Source organism: Triturus cristatus, chromosome 8 (assembly GCF_964204655.1).
Source record: "Triturus cristatus chromosome 8, aTriCri1.1, whole genome shotgun sequence".
Taxonomy (NCBI): domain Eukaryota; kingdom Metazoa; phylum Chordata; class Amphibia; order Caudata; family Salamandridae; genus Triturus; species Triturus cristatus.
The window spans coordinates 227,981,145-228,003,246 of NC_140591.1; the positions used below are offsets into that span (position 1 = coordinate 227,981,145).

The following is a 22,102-nucleotide window of genomic DNA, read 5'->3' on the forward strand; positions in this document are numbered from 1 at the left end:
GGAAACTGCATTGTACTAGAACGTGGAAGTGGAGCGCCTGAGAATAGTATAGTAGTGCCAGTATTTTGTAACACATCTATTCATTACATTTTGTTTTAAGTTAGATACAGAAATGTTACTCACAGAATTACAGTAGTCTTCTTAACGATGTAGAAAGTTTAGAAATGATGAACTGGTGCAGTGATAGAAGTAAAATAATAGGACTATGTTTCTAAATGTTTAACTTTATTTGTGTGATACAGAATAAAGTAAATTGCATAACTAGTTTAATGTACAAGAAGTATAGCAAGTAGTGCTAGAGAAGACCATTCAGCATGTTCGGATCCATTTTGTTCATAATAGAAGACATTAGCAACATTTAAAATGTCTAAAGACTTTTCACCATTAAAGCAGATACCTCGAATAGCCTTGTAAGTGAGGCAGTACCGTGCTGCAGAGCTAAAGAATAACATGTTGAGCAGTGTGGTGAAGTACTCGTGCCCGATTTATGCACAATATCAGTTCTGTTGACACTATGGTCCAGCGGTCTCTTCCAACTCTGCCTTGCTATAATTCTAACATTCTCTGATCTGAACTTGAGCAGAATACAAATTGATACATTGCATTATGTAAACAGGTCTTTGACAGTGAACTTTATTTTGTTTACAAGCTGTTCATTCCACTGCGAAAGTTACCACCAACAAAGATTCAGCTGTTGAAGCGTACCATTCTACCAAACATGTCATCAGTTGAAGTAAAACGGAAACCTCGATTGAAACAGTTTCGGTCTAAGAAGATAAGTCGGAAGAAGCTTCAAAAGTTATTAATTTTATTGAAAGGTCAGCATGAGAGAAAATGCACAGAGCTACCACCTGATCACAATTTACTACAGAGATCCGCTCAGATGAGAAAATTGCTTAAAAAGTCACAGCTCGCACATAAAGCTCGGTTAGAAAAGGCACGGCAATCTTTTCTGACTACATGTCCACAAGTGAATCTGCAACCAAAGACAGCCATATTACCTGGGCTGACCAAAGCCAGTAAAATGTCCAGCTCAACAATGGCCAAGTCACGGGTGTCCCAGAGGCCTCCTAAGAGAGGAATTCTGTCAAAGGCTGCACAAAAACCACATAAAAAGTCTGCATCTGAATCCGGAGAACAAAAACGTTCTCAGAGTCCAGCTTCTCTCTCTAGTACAAATGAACCTTCAGCTATGTCAATACCACTTTCAGGAACTTCAAACCCAAGAGAAAGCTCAGCAGTCCTTCTAGTGGCAACTAACTCATTTCAAAAATTACACAGGGAAGCAAAATCCCTTTCTGTGGTGAAAGATTTACTAAAAGAAAATGTCCAAGGTCCTGGTGGCCAACAGTCACTACAAAACAAGATTGTAGTCAGTAATTTGGAGTCTGTTGCAAAGACTGAAAAATTGCAAAGTTTGACATCACATTCAGCGACACAGAAACTTTCACAACACTCATCTTGTGTCAAAGCCAATATTACTGCCCCTAAATTCAACAAATCTAAAGGCAGTCCATAACGCAGCACAATTATACAGTTTGAAGTCATAAGCTAATTCAACTTATCTTACCAGTTCTCTACAGACTTAGTATATATCTCTGCTGCAAACTCACCAAGGTCTTCCCATTTACCATATATGTTGCCAATCACTGCATTTACCTATGTTGCTTTTGAATGGCATACACTACACTATACTTCCTGTGAGCGCTTTAAAAAATAAAAGACTTTGATTAATGCATTGCTTTCTTTTTAATTCTATACATCGAATTGGTATCATTTGTGGTTTATAATAACCTCTTCAGTTATATTCACTTCTTCACTAACAAAAAGGCCTTTGGGAATTTGTACACCTTCCTAGCTTTCTGTGGCCAGGACCTGTCACCATTGCTCTCTTGTTCAACCCAGTCTTGAGAAGGCTTTTATGGATTTCATAAATCTTGTGCATACGAGAGTAATGAAGTGAGGGATGTCTTGTTTATTATAATTATTTGGTTGGGTGCAGAGAAGCTAGGAAAAAGGGGGTCTGGTGCAAGGTGAATTTTACAAGTGAATTAACAAGAGGCAGACCAGACCAAACATTACATCTCAGAAGTGTTGATACAAAACTGTGCAAACCATGTAACATTCATGCATTTTTTAAAAAACTGTTTTATATAATTCTTTTAACATATAACGCAAACATAATGCGCTGATACAATAATGAACAAATATCCGTTTCAATGCACATTTCTCCATTCTAGCATCGGGCACCTTTGCAAGCCATTTAAAACATCTTAACAATATTAAAACATTAACATAATCCTAACCATAGGCAAGTTTCACATCTTATTTTTTAAGTTTTCTTGTTCCTCCACCCTGCCTCCCATCCAGCCAATGTAGTTACAAACCATGTTCTTCGTGGCCATCTGCCTTTTTTCTCAATGACGTTCTGAGTAGTCAGTGAGGTGGACGATATACATCTGATAAGGCACATATTATAACATGTTTTTCGTGGGATTATCTCATCACAGAAGGTGATGTCCGCACCTCATATGTACCATATATATTCTCAGGCCAATGAGCCTAGTAAAAAAACTGTCTCCCTTTGGCATGCCCTATCCTGACACAAGTCATGTTAACCCTCTCTTATCTGTATTCATGGGTGTTGGGTTCCTGACTGGTCAGAAATAGTGAATCAATTCAGGCTATTCAATCAGGCCAATTATCATCCTTCCTCACTTTTTTTTTATTTGAGTTTCCTCAGCTACAGCCCATCCCATCATGTCTTGTACCCAGCTGTCAATAGTTGGAGGTTTAGGACTCAGCCAGTGTATGGCAATCCTTCTTTTTGCCAGTAGTGTTCTTGCTGTTTGAAACTTTCTACCCATATATTGCTTTTTCATTTTTAGGACTTTGCCCAGCAAACACTGCCTCATCGCAGTTGGCCACCCGCCTCCCACACTGCCTTCAGGTCCTTGTGCTACCTCTGCCCAAAAGCTTTGTACCAGTGGGCAGGTGCATGCACCATGGAAGAAATCATCTCCTTTCGTTTGCCCAAGGTACACCTAGTGAATTGTCCTGGGTATATTACACTCAACTTGACTGGGGTTAAATAGGTCATATGGATGTAGTTTTGTTGAATTAATTTAAAGTTTGCGTTGCTTAATGCACTCTTCAACCCCTACACACGGCTGCCCAGTCCACGTCTGTAAGGTCCTCATTCATATGTGTCTGCCATTTCCCTTTGATTTTAGTATCTCTGCAGATCTCTGTCCCCTCAGAGCTCAGTAAAGATTGGAACATGTTGTTCGAGGCATATGAGCTGCAGATTGTACACTTAGCATAGATCGCCATCTGGTGTTGGGCCCGGATGTTTGCAGTTTGTTTTTGTTCTTTGGACAGTCTTTGGAAGTCACCAGTTCGGTGACTCCTCCTTCGGTCCGTACTGCGCATGGGCTTCGGCTCCATCCTCAGATTGTTTTTTCCGCCATCGGGCTCGGATGTGATACTTCGTGCTCCGGCTTCGAACTTCTACGGTTCCAGCCTCGACGGAAAATCCTCGTTCTTCGAGTTTCTTCATCAATCTTCATCTCTCGAAGCGGCACTTTTCTCCATCCCGTACATCGGCACCGGCCTTCGGGCCCTCCTCGACTCCGGTCCCGGCCGATGGAAAGGACTCCGTTCAAAAAGTGCCCAAAATGTGGGTCTAAATTTCCCCACACCGACCTCCATCAGGTGTGTAACCTTTGCCTCTCTCCAGAACACGAGGCTAGAGACTGCCCCGCCTGTAAGTCTTTTAGATCAAAAAAGACCATCCGGGATCGAAGAGCTCGACGCACCATGGCGCACTCCTCGACCGCGGCTCCACCGGACATCTTCGGAGATGACTCCGAAGCTTCGGGGCAACTACACACCGAGCAGGAGGACGACGTCGTCAGCGCTTCCGAGGCCGACGACTCAGACGTGGAGGACATCACACCGGCGCAGCGGGTCGTGAGTACTGTATCCCCTCCCACCCCCGCGCCCAAAACCAAAGAGACTCCGGTTACACCCTCGCCTGCAGGCCTGGGCAAAACCAAGCTCACCGCTTCTATCACCCCACCTTCGGGCCCGGTGTCGAAGCCTCAGAAGTCGCACGGCAGCTCGGGCTCGAGCCAGCCGACGCCTGGTGCCGAAAAACACCATCCGGCACCGAAGAAAGTGATACCCAGCTCGACTCCGAAGCCACCGGTGCCGAAGCCTGGACTCTCGGTGCCGACAAAACACAAACACAAATCTGTCGGCACCGACGCTCTGGCGCCGAAAACTCCTTCGACGCCGAAAAAACCGGAGGTACCCAAAAAGCATGGCGCACAGAAACCATCCAAACCCTCGGCTCCGAAAACATCGGCGCCAGCGGACGATTCGGCGCCACTGGATCTCTTTACACCAGACCCTTTGCAAAAGACTCTATTTAAAGATCCAAAGACTGGGCTATTGACTTTAGTTGTCAAGAAAAGACGTCTTGACACACTGGCTCCTCCTCCACCGCCCAAGCGGAAGGACTCTGCTACTTCTCCTCTCAGAGTGCCCTCCCCACTACCTCCTCCTCCACCTCCTCCACCCCCTCCCCCTCCCAGGTCTCCGCCACCCTTACCTCATCACTCCACGACTCCGCGCCCAGATCCGAATTACGGGGATCCAGATTATGACCCGGCGGACGCCCCAATGGACCCCACTCCACCGGGGACCCCAGACCCATGGGAAGACTACCACAACCCTGACATACCTGATATGCCTCAGGACGACCTATACCCATCCAGGCTGTCTCCTCCAGAGGACTCCTTAGGGTTTCACCACTTAGTGCAGAGAGCAGCACACTACCATGGGGTGGACATGCATAGCGAACCAGTGGAAGACGACTTCCTACTGGACACATTTGACATTCAGGACAAGTCCACGTCTATTTTGCCCATGCTTAAAGGTGTCACCAAGCATGCTGCAGAGGTGTTCAAGGACCCTGTCAGGGCCAGGGTACTGAACCCTAGAATAGAAAAAAGTACAAGGCGGCACCCACAGACCCTGCATACATTAAGGGCCCTGCTCCCTTAGATTCCCTAGTTGTGTCCACAGCTAGAAAGCGGGCTAACTCCCAGTCCTCAGGAGAAGCCCCACCGCCAGACAAGGAATCAAAACTTTTAGACGCGTCTGGCAAACGCACCGCCTCCCAAGCTGCAAACATGTGGCGCATTGCAAATACACAAGCGCTACTTGCGCGCTATGACAGAGCACACTACGACGAACTTGAGGCTCTTATGCAGCACCTCCCCGAAAAACACAAGCGCAAGGCTCATGACCTGATACAGGAGGGTAAACTAATTACAAACACCACCATTAAGTGTGCCCTCGATGCAGCCGACACTGCTTCTAGAGCCATAAATACCAGTGTCCTGCTTCGTCGTCATGCCTGGCTCAGGATCTCAGGTTTCAAGCCTGAAGTCCAGGCGTCCATACTAAATCACCCTTTTGATCAACAAACTCTCTTTGGGCCAAAGGTGGACGAAGCGTTGGAAAAGATGAAAAAGGACACAGACACAGCAAAGTCTATGGGGGCACTCCAATCACAGGCCCCTAAACGCTCCTTTCGACGCTCATCCTTTCGTGGCACAGGCAGAGGCTTCTCCACCGATAGCGCCTCTACCTCCTACAAGTCCCCTCCTCAAAATACCTTTTCAAAGGGCAACCAAAGGGGTGGTTACAGAGGCAACAACAATAAGGGCAGGGGCAAAACTAACACCACCCGTTCCGCAACACCGCCCGCACAATGACTTCCCTTCCCTCCCCCCAGACCATCCCACTCCGGTCGGGGGCAGACTACAACAATTTATCCACACATGGGAATCCATAACATCGGACAAATGGGTGAACCAAATTATTCGGTCAGGGTACTGTCTCGAGCTAACATCTACCCCACCCAATATCCCACCAAGACACTGTCCAATGTCTCAAGAACATTCCACACTGCTCAAACAGGAGGTGCTCTCCCTCCTCCAAAAACACGCTATAGAGCAGGTCCCCGTCAATCAGCAAAATCTAGGGGTCTACTCCCTGTATTTCCTTATACCAAAGAAAGACGGGACCCTGAGGCCCATTCTGGACCTCCGGCCTCTAAATGCGTACATACATTCAGACCATTTCCACATGGTCACCCTACAACAAGTCCTCCCGCTCCTCTGTCAGGGAGACTTTCTCACTACCTTGGATCTGAAGGACGCATACTTTCACATTCCAATACACCCTTCTCACAGGAAGTACCTCAGGTTCGTGGTGGACGGTCAGCATTACCAATTCACGGTTCTCCCCTTCGGGGTCACCACCGCACCACGGGTGTTTACCAAATGCCTAGCAGTTGTAGCAGCACACCTCAGGCGTCAACAGATTCACGTCTTCCCTTATCTAGACGACTGGCTAATAAAAGCCGCGTCCTACAATCAATGTGTGCAACATACCAACAGCACCATTCAACTACTCCACCGGCTAGGCTTCACGGTGAACTACCAAAAGTCCCACCTCTTACCATCTCACACAAAGCAATATCTCGGGGCAACTATAGACACCTCCAAAGGTATTGCCTATCCAAATTCAGCCAGAATCGCAAGCATACAAGCCTTGCGCAAAACATTCCTTCCCCAACACTCTCTTCCAGCAAGAGTGTTTATGAAGCTCATAGGAATGATGGCGTCCTGCATTTTCATAGTGCCCCATGCAAGACTCCACATGTGTCCACTTCAAGAGTGCCTAGCACAACAGTGGAACCAGGCCCAGGGTCAGCTGACGGATCTGGTGTTGGTGGACGGCCGCACCCATCACTCTCTGCAGTGGTGGAATACCACAAACCTTTCCAAAGGGCGGCCGTTCCTGGACCCGGTTCCTCAGGTGATTCTAACAGCGGACGCATCGCTCTCCGGCTGGGGAGCACACCTCTTACACTTCACAATGCAAGGTCTATGGATGCCACAGCAAAAATCGCTCCACATCAACCATCTGGAGCTCTTGGCGATCTTTCTAGCCCTAAAATCCTTTCAAAAACAGATTTCGGGCAAAGCAGTCCTCATTCGCACAGACAACATGACTGCAATGTATTCTATCCAAAAACAGGGGGGGACACACTCTCCCCAGCTCTCCCGCCTAGCCCAGAGCATATGGAGATGGGCAATTCCCCAAAACATCTTTCTCCTGGCACAGCACGTTCCAGGCGTACAAAACACCATGGCAGATCTGCTCAGCAGACAAACGCAACAACTACACGAATGGGAACTGCATCCACAAGTTCTTCACCCATTCTTCCAACAGTGGGGGCATCCTCAGATAGACCTCTTCGCCACCCAGGAAAACAAAAAATGCCCAAGCTTCGCCGCCAGATACCCACACCCATTGTCCAAAGGCAATGCGATATGGATGAACTGGTCAGGCAGATTTGCATACGCCTTTCCACCTCTCCCGCTAATTCCATTAGTGGTAAGGAAGCTACAGCAGCACTCCCTCACACTCATTCTGGTAGCCCCAACATGGGCCAGGCAGCCGTGGTACACCACACTACTACAGCTATCAGTGGTACCACATCAAAAACTGCACCTGTCCCCATGCCTCCTAACCCAGAACCATGGAGAAATCAGGCACCCGGACCCAGCTCAGCTCAACCTTGCGATCTGGCTCCTGAAATCTTAGAATTTGGCTACCTTAACCTTCCCCCTGATTGCATGAACATCATCATGGAAGCCAGACGTCCTAACACTAGAGCATGCTATGCCGCAAAGTGGAAAAGATTTGTGATTTACTGCCGTAACAACACAATCAACCCTTTAGATGCATCCATACAGCACATCATATGCTATCTGCTCCATCTTCACAGGTGTAACCTGGCATATTCATCCATACGCCTACACCTAGCAGCGATCGCTGCTTATCTACAAAACAGACAGCATTTATCACTGTTCAGAGTGCCCGCTATTAAAGCCTTTATGGAAGGCCTTAAACGAGTAATTCCTCCCAGGGCACCACCTTCCCCTGTATGGAATCTAAATGTAGTTCTTACACGGCTAATGGGTCCACCCTTCGAACCAATGCATAAATGTGAGCTACAGTTCCTCACCTGGAAAACAGCTTTCCTCGTAGCTATCACTTCCCTTAGAAGGGTCGGTGAAATACAAGCGTTCACTATACAGGAACCCTTCCTACAAATACATCACAGCAAGGTCATACTTCGTACAAATCCGAAGTTTCTGCCCAAGGTCATTTCCCCCTTCCATCTCAATCAATCGGTGGAATTACCTGTCTTTTTCTCGCAACCACAATCTGTTGCAGAAAGGGCCTTACACACACTTGATGTTAAGAGGGCTTTGCTGTACTACATACAAAGAACGCAACCTTTCAGGAAGACTAAACAATTGTTCGTTTCCTTCTCTCCACCACATAAAGGCAACCCCATCTCTAAATCAGGGATAGCTAGGTGGATTGTAAAGTGCATACAAATTTGCTATCAAAAGGCAAAAAGAACATTATCTGTTCCACCTAAAGCCCACTCTACTAGAAAGTTAGGGGCTTCTATGGCTTTTCTAGGGAACATACCCTTAGATGACATCTGCAAAGCAGCCACATGGTCAACACCGCACACCTTCACAAAACATTACTGTGTAGACGTGCATTCCAAGCAACAAGCTAGTGTGGGCCAGGCTGTACTAAAGACACTTTTTCAAACCGCTGCAACGGATACCGGTGGTCGCCGCTAAGGTTGGGTACTGCTATATAATCTATGCTAAGTGTACAATCTGCAGCTCATATGCCTCGAACGAAATATGCTACTTACCAGTATGCATCTGTTCTTGGCATGTAGAGCTGCAGAGTTGTACACGCCCACCCGCCTCCCCGGCTACCTGTATCCGTTCCAGTCCATCTTATTTAGATACAACACACATGGGTTTCTCACTGTTATTACTACGCTCCATCATTTCCCTGTTGGCGAAAAACAATCTGAGGATGGAGCCGAAGCCCATGCGCAGTACGGACCGAAGGAGGAGTCACCGAACTCGTGACTTCCAAAGACTGTCCAAAGAACAAAAACAAACTGCAAACATCCGGGCCCAACACCAGATGGCGATCTATGCTAAGTGTACAACTCTGCAGCTCTACATGCCAAGAACAGATGCATACTGGTAAGTAGCATATTCCTTTTACACAATGGCAGTGCCCCCAGCATTGTGTAGGTTCAGGCGCTTCCGGAAATGTAGCCCATATGTCAAGAAAAAATACAACGAATTGGCATTTCTTACCAAGGACCGAAGACTTGCTTATGCAATTCTGATATGCTCAGTGTTTCAGTCACTTGCCACTCTGCAGTGCGTCACTCCTCCTACACTGAGAGGTTGAGGACTCCTAAGTGGGCACGTTTCAGGTAACCAAGTTGTGGACGCTGGGTTGCACATGGAGGTTGACCTAGCATTCTCCTTGGGTGTCCAGATAAGTCGCAGAAATATCTTGCTCCTCCTGCTTAGTGGCCTGGTCGCACTGTGTAGCGAGAGGGAGAAGATTGACGGTGAGCAGAGGTCCTCCTTGTAAGACGCCAAACAGGTTACACTCTTCCTAGGTTTCAGTACTACCTCACAGCTCACTGGAAGGCTGATGCCTTGGTAAAAACCAAGAAGTGTGGTACCGTTACTTGAACTCCTCATACGTAGCCTCGAGGCTAGTCAGTATTGTTGATAGGTGTCCTGCCTCCGAACTGCTCTCCTGACCTTGAGAGTACGTGACCTCATCTTCCTCTTTACTCAAAAGGTCCTAGAGGGTGATGCCAGTTGATTTAGATCTTTCTCACATACCATAGTCCATGAACTCTTATGCATTCCTATCAGGGTCACTTGTAGACCAGGGATCTCGTTTTGCCCTACTCTTGTTTGAAAAGGTTGGCTCTGTGGATGGCTGTTCTACACATGCTAACCCAGTTCATGTTAACATTTGTTTCAATTTCGAAAGTTTTTATTGATTTTTAAAATACAAAAATGAAAAGAACATCCAAGACTTCAATATTCAAGAGTAAATATTTGACATATTCACTCACAGACTGCAATACACCAACTAAAAATGACCCTGGTCCATAGGAAGAGAAAGAAGATAAGATGGTGATGTGAAAGGAGACAAAGAAGAGAATAGATCCTAGAGTTTAACTGCATGGATTCAATGCATTCAATTCCAAAAACAATACAATAGCTCATTATATTTGCTAAAATCTGAAGTCCATTACTAATGGAAGTTTAACTTTTTCCAAGTAGTAATCCAGATTTTCCAAAATAGGTTGCTTTTTGGGTTTCCATGGTGATTGTTGGCTTGTGATGTTGTCCGCTCCTCTCGTATAAATTAGCATGTCCTTGCAAGCTTAGAAAGAGGCTTTACTTGCATTTTTCCAATTTCATAAAATCATCTTGCATTCGAGGGTGAGAATGACATCCAAAAGATGTCTATCATTTACGTCTGTAATAAGTTGGTCTTGGGGACCCATTAGCGGGTATGCAAATCAAAAGGTGCTTTTAATCTGCAAAAGATCTTCAATTAAAAATAAATGTTGCCAGAATAAGTAACAATAAAATATCATGTATGCAAGATCTTCGGTCGTTGCATTACAATTCCAGCAGAAAGGGTTGTCTCTTAGCTTAATTTTGGTTCTATGCAAGAGCTGAAATTTGGTTTCAGATAAACAAGGTGTATTTTTTGTTTAAAGACTAACATTCAGATTTCTTGCCAGCTGAGGTTGGATGTACTTGTGGTGTTCTCTGGTTCCTATTTGGATTATGTATGTGTCAATAGTCTAGAGGATTTCAGTGGTAGTAGGGAGTATATGTTGGACACAAAGCGACATCTTCTAGAGAACAAGGATATAAGATTCAAGATAGAAGGATTAAAGTCTTTTATTTTGGTCTTAGAAATGCTAACTTCCTAATTTGAAGAGATACCTGGATACCACATTATTTAACTGGTATGTATTTTGTAGATTTGAAAAAGACAGTGGTGCTTGTTTTGAAACTAGTTGTTTCAAGATATAGATACCTTTGAGGTCCAGTTAGTGCAGTTTATGGGTGAATGATCTATTTTTATTAGTTTTATTGTTCCATATCTATTTTTAGGTTTAGTTTTTGATTTCAAATCAAGAGACATCATCTTTTTTATTTTAGTTATGGATGATGGCATCAGAGTGAGGAAGAATTACTTTGGAGGTTGGTAAGAACAAAGTTAAGCTGGAGTGCTGTAACATCTATTTTTCTGTCTCTGGCCATATTGATTGATAATGGTCTGTTTATATCAGCCATCTGAAGCTTTGTTTAAAAAGAAAGGCTGATTGCTATAAGGTTAAGTCAGCCAATTTAACTCCACCCTGCCTTTTTGGACAATCTTACGTTTTTTCCAGGGAAATCCTTGATTGTTTATCTCTCCAAAGCAATTTGTTTAATGTAATGTCTAACTAGAAAAGAAATCATCTGATAGCAATACCGGAATCCTAGATAGTACATAGTTTATCACAGGTGTGATCATCATCTTAATTGTTTTCATTCCCTCCACCAAGTTGTGCATTTTGAGGTCCAACCTTCTAGAAGAACCAATACTTTTTGTAGAGTGATGTTTTTGTTATGTTTGATAGATTCAGTAATGTCCTCATTAAATTTGATGGCAAGATAGTTTATACATTTCGTTTTCCAAGATAGGCCAGTGGTGCCTAATACTACTTTACCTTTCAATTTATTTAAAGGAATCGGTTACTGTTTATCTCTACTTAAGGTATAATGTGATAATCAGAAGAAGGCATCAATGTGTTTGAGCTCGGATAGATGATTGTGCTTGTATCATCAAATATTATTCATGTTAACATTGAGGTTGATCCAGAAGTCCAGATTCTAGCCGAGGGAGTTGGTTCATCAGCTAGTTTTGATCCCTTCCTGGACAGCTTGAGTACTTCATTGATTGCAAGGCATTTGGCCTCAATCCCATTTACACTGCAGGGGGCTGGCCTTGGTTCCTTCCAAGATCATTCCTGCTCCGAGGTTGATATGACAGCTGTGGTACTACTTACTCCTGTTTTCCTAGCTTGATCCTGATATCCACTCAGTGGTAGGGTCTTCCAACATGGCAGCGAACATAACCTCTCTGACCTGTGATCTGCCTATATTCTGTAATTTGAGGTTGGAAGAACTGGAATCTAATGATGCCGGTACAAATGGAAAACAGGTACTTTGTATTGCTCCGTCTCCTTTCCATTGTGTTGGGACTTTTCTCTTCTGCATGAAACTCTGGAGACTAACTTAAAATTGTCTTTGTAATGGTTAGCTGAGAAAGTATTAACCTCCTGGCCTTAATTTCTTACAAATAAGTTATTACCATATCTCCGATTGCATTTGAATTCTCCCTAATGTATTCACCATGGTACTGTATGATGAAATCATGCATCCCTTTAAGATTATAGAACAATAGTAGAGGAATATATGTTAAACTATAGTTGGTTCAGCAATAATGGTGAAATTATTGGCAAGGAAACCCATATTCCAATGATCAACATTTGTTTCCCCATCTCTAAATTAATGATTATTTTTCCTTTCACGTGATAAGCCTTTTTGAAAAAACCCTCACATTTATCAACTAGTAGGTGAGGAATGTAGCTTAATAATTGGATAGCACTAAACCATCGACTGAATACCATCAATTGAGAAATAAGTGGATGTCCTGCAAAATTATGCCCAGTGCAGGGCCTCTGAAGTCTGTTTTACAGAACAAGGTCTATAATAGGCATTTTGTCTGTGTTCTTTAATGTGGGTTTTGAATACGCATGCAATACATTAACATATGCATAGATGGACTCTGGGGGTTGTATTGGCTTCCATCCTTTCCTTAGTGAACATATTTTTTTAATGGATTAACTTGCATGACTGAACAGGCAACAAACTGAACGAAGTACATATAATATCGGAATTGTTTTCACCACTGAACTGGAGAAGGCCTCTAAAAAGCGTTCTGTGATACAAAATAGCTGCAGCGGAATCGAGCATTATTCAATTCCCCTATGCACTGGTCACGCTTTTCTCCTGTCACCAACCATCACAGCCCTACAGCTCCTATGTTTTTTCCTCGTACTGCATTACACAGGAAAGAGCCTCTTCTGTGGTACCACAGTTTTTATTGATTGGCGTTAAAGTTGTTGCCTCCCTTTCCTGGAAGGGGTGTTTTCTTATTTCAGTTTCCTTATCTAATTTGCTTAAAAACATCCTTAAACCTGCTGGTCACTTCAGCTTACGCTGCTGAAGACTAGTTTCAAGAAATGTATTTGTTGTGGCTGTTTTTTCATGGCAGCTGAATCACACAGGGCTTACATGTCTGAGAATTTTCTTCCTGTGCAATAATGCTGTGAAGGTCCAAGAGGAAGAGACTCCTGTCCATGACACAGGTAGGTCTGATACTGTAGGAGACCAAGTTTGTGAAAGGATTCTGCACAGTTCTTTTAATTGAGGTGAGTGTCGACTCGCCTGTTCTGGGCCCCTGAATTGCCCGTTCACTAGTAAACCCTCCTGACGCATCCATTTGTTGGAGATCATCCAGTCACCAGATTTGGGGTCCTATTGTACCTGACGACATGTAAAAGTTTGATAAGGTTATTACAGTATGTCAGAGGATTACACCTGAAAGGGTGAAACAAGTGGGAAAACCCACTTGGTACCTCGCACTGTTCACTGAATGGGAAAAAAATCCCTAAGTGCAAATTTATCAAAATTTTTCTTGGAAAAGTAATTCTTAATTAAGAACAAGAAGAATGTGTTTATGGCATTTAAACAATTTTTGCAACAGGAAAACAGCAAACATTTAGTCATCACATTATCATTGTTCATTTCACAATACGTTTGACAATAAATTGGTACATCATATTCAATTTGGATAAATATACAATGAACTTAAATTTCTGTTGTAATGAAGAAGAAAGTAATCAAGTTGTATTTGTCATCATTGATGTTGGAGCCCAATGCATTTCGGGATTGTGGAATCCCTTCGTCAGGGGCAGTCTAAAAAATAAACAAACAAACATGTAGATAGGGAACCTTAAAGATTCAAGCATAATTTAGGCTGATGCTCAAATGGTGGAGACGCATGCATGTGTAACCTCGGTGACGGTTACTGATATTATCGACTCAAGTGCACATGTTCCAAAATGGTGTGATTAGTATATAAATATGGTAAAAAAAGAAGCGTGAACAAAAGATGCCAGGTAGGGTAGAAAACCAACAAGATCTTAAGGATGTAACGAGTGGAAGATGAAAAACGTGATCTTGAGTTGATACAAGGCTACATCATCGTTTTATTTTTCTCTACACTCCAGTACCTTAAAAGTTTGTTTAAAGCGACCGACTGGCTGGTCACCCATTGACTCTTCATCATGATTGCTTCATTGAGGTGAGCGCTTCAACGTTCACTTTCTTCAGCACTTGTGGCTAGTTCCCATTTCCATATTTTTTCACGTTTTTCATCTTCCACTCGTTACATCCTTAAGATCTTCACCGAGGTTACACATGCATGCGTCTCCACCATTTGAGCATCAGCCTAAATTATGCTTGAATCTTTAAGGTTCCCTATCTACATGTTTGTTTGTTTATTTTTTAGACTGCCCCTGACGAAGGGATTCCACAATCCCGAAATGCATTGGGCTCCAACATCAATGATGACAAATACAACTTGATTACTTTCTTCTTCAATACAACAGAAATTTAAGTTCATTGTATATTTATCCAAATTGAATATGCTGTACCAATTTATTGTCAAACGTATTGTGAAATGAACAATGCTTATGCGATGACTACATTTTTGCTGTTGTTGCAAAAATTGTTTAAATGCCATAAACACATTCTTCTTGTTCTTAATTAAGAATTAATTTTCCAAGAAAAATTTTGATAAATTTGCACTTAGGGATTTTTTTCCCATTCAGTGAACAGTGCGAGGTACCAAGTGGGTTTTCCCACTTGTTTCACCCTTTCATAGTTTCACATCCGTGGTGACAACGGATGTAGTACCTCAGCACCCTTAGTTGAAATACCTTTATCCCAACACGTCTAAAAAATTTAAATTTAGTCTTGCTCACAAATTGGAGTGCTCCTTATACCCATTTCCTCAGAGGATTACACCTGCCATGGAACAACAAAAAACAAACTTCAGGAGCAAAGTATCACCCTACCAGTGCAAAACTGTCCTGTTCTGCTGAAATAAAATCTGATCTCTTGTTGGTACTCTCGCTCAAAGGGAATGTGGCCTGGCAGTTCAAACTGAGTGTGTTTGAGAAACACTGAAATTGATTTGCATGTGATTGTTCCCCATCTTGAATGGCAAAAAAACAATTGGACCCCAGTCACTGTGCTTTCTCTCTAAATTTACATGGGAAGTACTTCTGTATCTCCACAATTGGCTAATGGTGTAACCAGGGCATATGTACACCAGTGGTCTCACATGGGCTGCAGCCTGGGTTGTGCCACCCCTGAAAGACCACTCAAACTGTGACTACAGGCCTGCTATTGCAGCATGTGTAAGTTGGTGCTAGTTTTCTTGTATCTGATGTCACTAAACCTAAAACATATAAGTCGCTCCCTAAGGCAGGCCTGAAGGCGGGGTGATGCGTTATAAATGTTGGTATTTAGTGGTGTAATTCAGTATTTGTGTTTGTGCAGTGCCATTCAGTGATTTTGTAACACTGAAATCCCATTGTAAATAATTTGATACCAGATTCGACCTCCTTTTAAATTCTCCTTATTTGGTCATTTTTGCTTTTTCCAAATTAATTTCCATTTGACCATACTGTCTGTCTCTAAATGCAAGCATGGAATTTGTACTCCGCAATCAGGAAAGCTGCACTACAGCTCAGCTCCGAAGATTCTGCAAGGAAATGGGGCTTCCAGCAAATAAGAGCTCCAAGAAGCAGAAGCTCCAGAAGGCCCTCAGGGCTTGAGAGGAGGCCCATCAGTTGTAAGCCATAGCAGAGGAACAGAGGGAGGAGGAGGACCTCGGCACAGATACTTAGATGCAGCACACAGGCGCTCAGGAGGAGGAGGAAGAAGAGGAACTCCCCAGCCATTCCCCATCCCAGGAGTGAAGCCCCATGTCAGGACAGGGAGCAGTGTGTCTTCCCGCAGTATGTCCTCAAAGGAGCCTGGAGAACAGAAGAGCTAAGAGGGAGTTCAGTCTCTAGCTGACCGAATTAAAATTGGACACAGCCAAGGAAGAGGCTGCTGCCAAAAGGCATTTCCATTAGGGAGGATGAGGGCAAATTACATACCACCCTTTGCAGGAAGAGCAGCAAAAGGAATACCCTTCTACAGTACTCAAGCCACCACCCATGCAACCTCAGGGACAATCTACAGTTTGGTCAGTTCCTGAGGGTACGTAGAAACTGTACCCGCAAAAATGATTATTTTGAGGAATCCGATGATCTCATGACACGCCTCGTAGAGAGAGGGTACCCTAGGAGTTTACTTAAAGCCAGAAAACGGGCATGGTTCTGCCACAGGAACTTCCTCCTTGAACCAAAACCCAAGAAAACACCTGAGCAGGAACGTCTTGTGTGTGCTGCTACATTCTGCACCAAAAACAACGAAATAAAGAAAATCTTTAACAAACACTGGCCTTTAGTAGCAGGCGAGGTAGGGATCACTGAAACCCCCCCCCCCCCCCCTCCACCCCCATGCACGCCTTTAGAAAGGCACACATGTGAGGGATTATGTGATCAAATCATTGTGACAGACCCATAGACAATCAACGGACTCTTTGGAACATACCTCCCTGCCAAGGAGCACTATAAGTGTGGACAGTGTAAGGCCTGTACTATGACTAAAGAAATCCACCAGTGTACATACAACAACCATACACACATCATGCAGAACCACACCAATTGCAACTCCAGGGGAGTGATTTATGCCATAACCTGTCCATGTTATGTAATGATATGTTATGTTAGGGGTTTTTATAAAGTGCGACAGCTGCCCTGGCAAAGAGGCGTCCCGGCGCTGAACAGCAGAGAGGTGACCGAGCACGGAAGGGGCCCAGGGAGACCTACGGAGTGGGGAAGAGAAGTTTTAATGGCTTTCCTGAATTCGAGGTAGTTAAGCCCCCGAATGTGGGCCGGCAATGAATTCCAAAGGATGGCAGCTCTGTTCCGAAAGGAACGACCTCCGGCGCGAACCCTCCTGACTCGGGGGACCACTACCAAGCATTTTCCCATGGAACGAAGCTGGCGGGTGGGGATGTAGGGTAGAAGCAGGTCGGTCAGGATTTTCGGAGATGCCAGTTTCACGATTTTAAAGGCTGTACAGAGTGCCTTAAACTCGATTCGCCTAGTCACAGGCAACCAGTGGAGACGGCAAATGGCACTTGTCACTGAGGCAGACCGAGGGGAGATCTTGCGGCCGCATTCTGGACTCTCTATAGCCTCTGTATTTCTGACTTGTTCGCTCCCAGATGCAATGAGCTGACGTAGTCAAGTCTTGACATAATCAGAGCCTGGATGATGATCTGCCTAGTAGGGGCATCAAAGAAGCCCAGGATGGGTTTGAGTCCACGCAACAATCCAAAGCAGGTTCCAGCCACCTTTTTAGTTTGAGACGGAAAGTTGAGTGAAGCGTCCATCCAGACCCCTAGGTTCTTCACTGCTTGCTTAGGGGCAGGGGCAGTGCCTAGGCTCTTTGGCCACCAGAGCTCATTTCAAACATCATGGTCCTTTCCCACCAAAAACACCTCCGACTTGTTGGGATTCAGTTGGAGACAGTTGGTGGTCATCCACTTGGCGACTGCCGCGAGATCACCCTGAAATTTCATGGCGTCGCGCTTGGAGTCGCTCGAGAGAGCCACCACCATCTGTGTGTCGTCGGCATAGGAGACCATGGTCAGCCTTCTGCTCTTGGCAACTCCAGCCAGAGGTTGAACGTAAAGATTGAAAAGCAGAGGGCTCAGGGAAGAGCCCTGTGGTACCCCTTGACCTATAGGAAGGATGCTAGAGGTAAAGGGGGAAGCTATCACCTGAAACATCCTGTCTGCAAGGAAAGATGCTACCCACTTCAAGGCTGAGCCAGTGACTCCCGCCTCCACCAGGCGTCGTAGCAAAATGGCGTGAGACACCGTGTTGAACGCGGCACTAAGATCCAAAAGTATCAGTGCCGATGTTTGCCCAGCGTCTAAGGCTTTCCAGAGATGTTCTGTCACGGCCAAAAGCACTGACTCGGTGCTATGGCCAGGGCGAAAAACATTTTGGGGTCGTGCCTATTGTTAGAATTAAGAAGTTCTGTGAGGAGAGAGAGTTAACGTAGGCCTCCGTGATCTTAGCAGGCCAAGGTAGCAAGGAGATAGGCCGGAACATTTTTCTGGCTTTGTAGGGTCTAAGGAAGGTTTTTTTGAGCAGCGGTATCACCCTGGCCTGTTTCCAAGCTGTAGGCATGACCGCTGCGCTGAGGGACTCGTTGATCACCTGTTCCAAAGGATGTAGGATAGTGGGTAGAATTTTCCGGAATTGGTGACTTCATGTACGTGGGACAAACCTTACAAAAAGTGAAGGACCGCATACTGCAGCATTGCAGCAGAATTCGCTGCAGAGTACAGGGTGCCCCCCTTGTGGAACATTTTACTTCCTTTGGGCACTCGGCTGAGAGTCTTCAGTGGTGGGTTATTGAACAGGTCAAACCCAATCCGAGGGGGGGCAACTTTTCCAACACACTCAGTATCCGTGAGTGTAAATGGATACACACCTTTGACACTGTGGCAAGGGGTTTGAATGAGTATGAGGAGATTGCTAGACAGGTGGCAACCCTAAGCAATGGTTAGATCCCCTGTTCTACACTATGATCCGCCCAAGGCTACTTTTTAGTTCTGTTGCTAGACATAGGAACTCCCCAGCCACTGTATATAGTACACTGCAACCTATGGCACTTTTTTATATTCTATACACTTGATTCTTCCAACTTATGTATCGTGCACTTTAATTACATTTATATGTATCTATTAAGTTGAACATCCAACATTCTCCACGATGCTTAATCTCAGGCGGCTTGCCGTCATGTAAATATTGTATATTGTTTTCGTTTTGTAATATCATTAGTTATGTACGTCTTGTATTGTGCTGAAGGAACAGTCTGTCATTCATACCGGTCCTGACAGGCAGCTACGTGGCATTCTGCCAGAAAAAACAGCTACGTGTCTCTCTGACACAGCACGTTCACTGCGTGCACACCCTCCTCGGCAGCCCTTTAATCTATATCCACCGCGCTGACTCACTCGTAGTCTGTGACTCGAGGAGTTCAACACGGATCCCCTGGGATGCGCGCAGAATACATTATGCGGTAATTCTCCTAGCCAAGGACGACGGCTATCCTTGTCCGCTCCTTCATGCTCCGTGGGGCTTAATTAGTCCTCACTTTTGTTTTGTTATTTCTAGATGCTGTGGGCGATTTACTCATCCTTGATTGATTTTCAAGCACTGCTGCCTCCATCCTTCATAAATGATAATTAGCCATGCTGCAGATTCAGTGCTGGTAAGTAGGCAGTGGTCTACTGGGCTGTGATGATAGTGCCTATAATCAATGATTTAGTTTATAATGTATATCCTCCACTTGTTACAGACCGCCGCCTGAGGGGCTATAATCCTGACTCTACCTCAACCTAGGTCAGTGAGTAGGCACATAGTTTTTAACTTATCTTCGGCTACTTTGAATGTATGTCTCTAATTAAGTTCATCCATTTGCACCTTCAGGTTGCCGTCCTTCCCCTGTCCTGAGGAAGACCCGCCTGCAGAGGAATAAATTACCCTCTATGGGCCACGGTCGAAACGTTTACACTTTCCCCCAGCAGGCCTGTACCTGACGTCATCCAAGCCCTGCCTCTTTCACAGATGAATAATCTCTGGGCACCATCAAAAAATAATTATTAAGCACTTGTAAATAAAAGACTGGTGTCATTGTGAACCACGACCAGTTTACCAATAATATTAGGATGGGAAATTGATTGCTTTATCTGTTGGATTCCCCTCCTATATATCTGTCCTACTTCATGAGCACCTTACCCCTTTTGTCACACTCCCTTTGGAGCAACCTTTCTCTAATGAAACATTGAACATGGTGATCTGTGATATATAAAATAATTGAGTATAAAAACAGACAATATTTGAACTAGTATGTGCCTTTATGTTTTTTGGGGATATACACGTTTGAATTATTATTTATTATTTAGATTTGTAGGGCGCAATCGATCCAAGGGGATCTCTCGCTGCCCGAATAGCAGACCAAGCCGATCGAAGATAACTGGTTAATGACAGAACAACCAGATTTTAAGAAGTTTCTTGAACTGCCTAAGATTGGAACAGGCACGTATGTTATCTGGCAGTCTGTTCAAGTGGAAAGGGGCAAGATATGAGAAGGAGCGGCCCCCCATTCTGACTCTCCTGATTCTTAGGGAGCAGAGCAGCTGTCGGTCGCTCGATCTCAGTTGGCGGGCAGGGATTTATGGTTTTAGCTTCTTCATTAGATAAGCTGGACCTTTCCCCTGGAGTGATTTAAACACCAGGAATAAAAGCTTGAATTCTGCTCTTTTCCTAACAGGCAGCCTGTGCCACTGTCGTACAAGGGGTGCCGACGGGGTTTGGACAGGCTGATGGAGGGTTAGAGGCGAGGCTGTGTTCTGAACAACCTGTAGCCTGGCAAGTAAATCTTCCCTGATCCCTACCAGTAAATAATTTCCATAATCAAGTCTGCTAACTAGAGGGCCTGTATAAGGGCTTTTCTGGCCGAAAGGGGGATCCAAGGAAAGATTTTTCTCAGGCCGTAGCAAGTGCCCGAGATGGTTTTCATATTCTCCTCCATGGAAAGTCTATCATCAATTATAACATCCAGATTCTTCCCCCACTTTTTTGGCGTAGGAGGTTCACCGAGCTTCGATGGCCACCAATCTGTGGCACAAAGCTCCTCTGCTTTTCCGAACAGCAGAATCTCTGTTTTATTGGAGTTAAGCTGTAGAAAATTCACAGTCATCCATGAGGCTATTTTTAGCATGCAGTTTTTAAACTTTTCTCTGGTCGATGCGGTCACTTGGGTATCGTCTGCGTACAAGATGGTATCGAACCCACAAGATCTTATAATTGTGGCCAGCGAAGACACATAGATGTTGAATAAAGTGGGACTTAACATGGACCACTGGGGCACCCCCTTGTCGACAGCCATGGTCTGTGATGTGAACGTGTCCAATTGGACAGGTTGTGTTCTATCGGCCAGGAAGCTTTGAACCATTTTAGAGCCATTTCTCTGACACTAATCTCTCGTAGGTTATCCTAAAGGATTCTATGAGAGATGGTGTCAAAAGCTGCTGACAAGTCAAGGAGATCTAGCATCGTGGGTGTCCCCTTGTCCAAAGCCAACTTGATCATGTCAGTGACTTCAGTCAGTGCGGATTCGGTGCTATAAAGCGCACAGAAGCCTGACTGAGAAGGCTCAAGTAGGTTGTTCTCTTCAAAGTAGCCCTTAAGTTGTTTATTGATCAAGGCCTCCATGACTTTAGATAAAAATGTGAGAAGAGAGATAGGTCTATAATTTTGTAGATCCGAATGATCAGCCTGTTTTTTTTTTTAGTTTTTTTTTTTTAAAGGCTTTATTTGTGCCATTTTCCATTTATGTGGGAAGGTGGCAGTGGCTAATGATATGTTGCAGACGTCCGTAATCGAGTCTGCGAGAGCTGGTGCAAGGGCTGAGATAAAGAAAGGAGGAGCCAGGTCTAAAGGGGAGCCGATTTAGTATGCACTAGTAAGGGCAGAACTTGCTTAGAAGTAGTCTGTGAAGAACTCCAAGCAGGGAGAGATGGGTTCATCAGTGACATGTGATACCACCCTAAAATCCTCTTCCGTGCCAAAGACGCTATAGATTTTATCGATCTTTTGCTTTAAATGATTCGCTAGATCATCGCATAGCTTTTGCGTCGACAGAAGGGAAGGGTTATTTGCTCTTGGGTTGGTGAACTCCTTAAGGATCTTGAATAGCTCTTTGGAAGAGCTTTTTGCTTGGATAATTCTGGTGCTTAGATGCGATCTTATGGCTATGTTGCAGTT

At 44.5% G+C, this 22,102-nt stretch overlaps 1 protein-coding gene and 1 long non-coding RNA gene across 5 annotated transcripts in view; both read left to right on the top strand.

Moving 5' to 3' along the window:
- Positions 1-22,102, top strand: part of CEP57 (centrosomal protein 57) — a 466,839-nt gene that overhangs the window by 274,709 nt on the left and 170,028 nt on the right. The window contains exon 7 of one of the 4 annotated variants that reach the window (XM_085621419.1): positions 650-1,732. The exons of 2 other annotated variants lie outside the window; for them this stretch is intronic. In XM_085621419.1, coding sequence (XP_085477545.1) covers positions 650-1,519 — 870 coding nt within the window. In that variant the 3' untranslated portion in view covers positions 1,520-1,732. Of the gene's footprint in view, positions 1-649; positions 1,733-22,102 lie in introns of those variants that run through there. One more of the 4 variants, XM_085621422.1, reaches the window with a different exon arrangement.
- On the top strand, positions 19,454-19,891 carry LOC146801893 (uncharacterized). Its single transcript, XR_014967664.1, has 3 exons — positions 19,454-19,544; positions 19,632-19,675; positions 19,763-19,891. It is a non-coding gene; the product is annotated as an uncharacterized LOC146801893 (long non-coding RNA).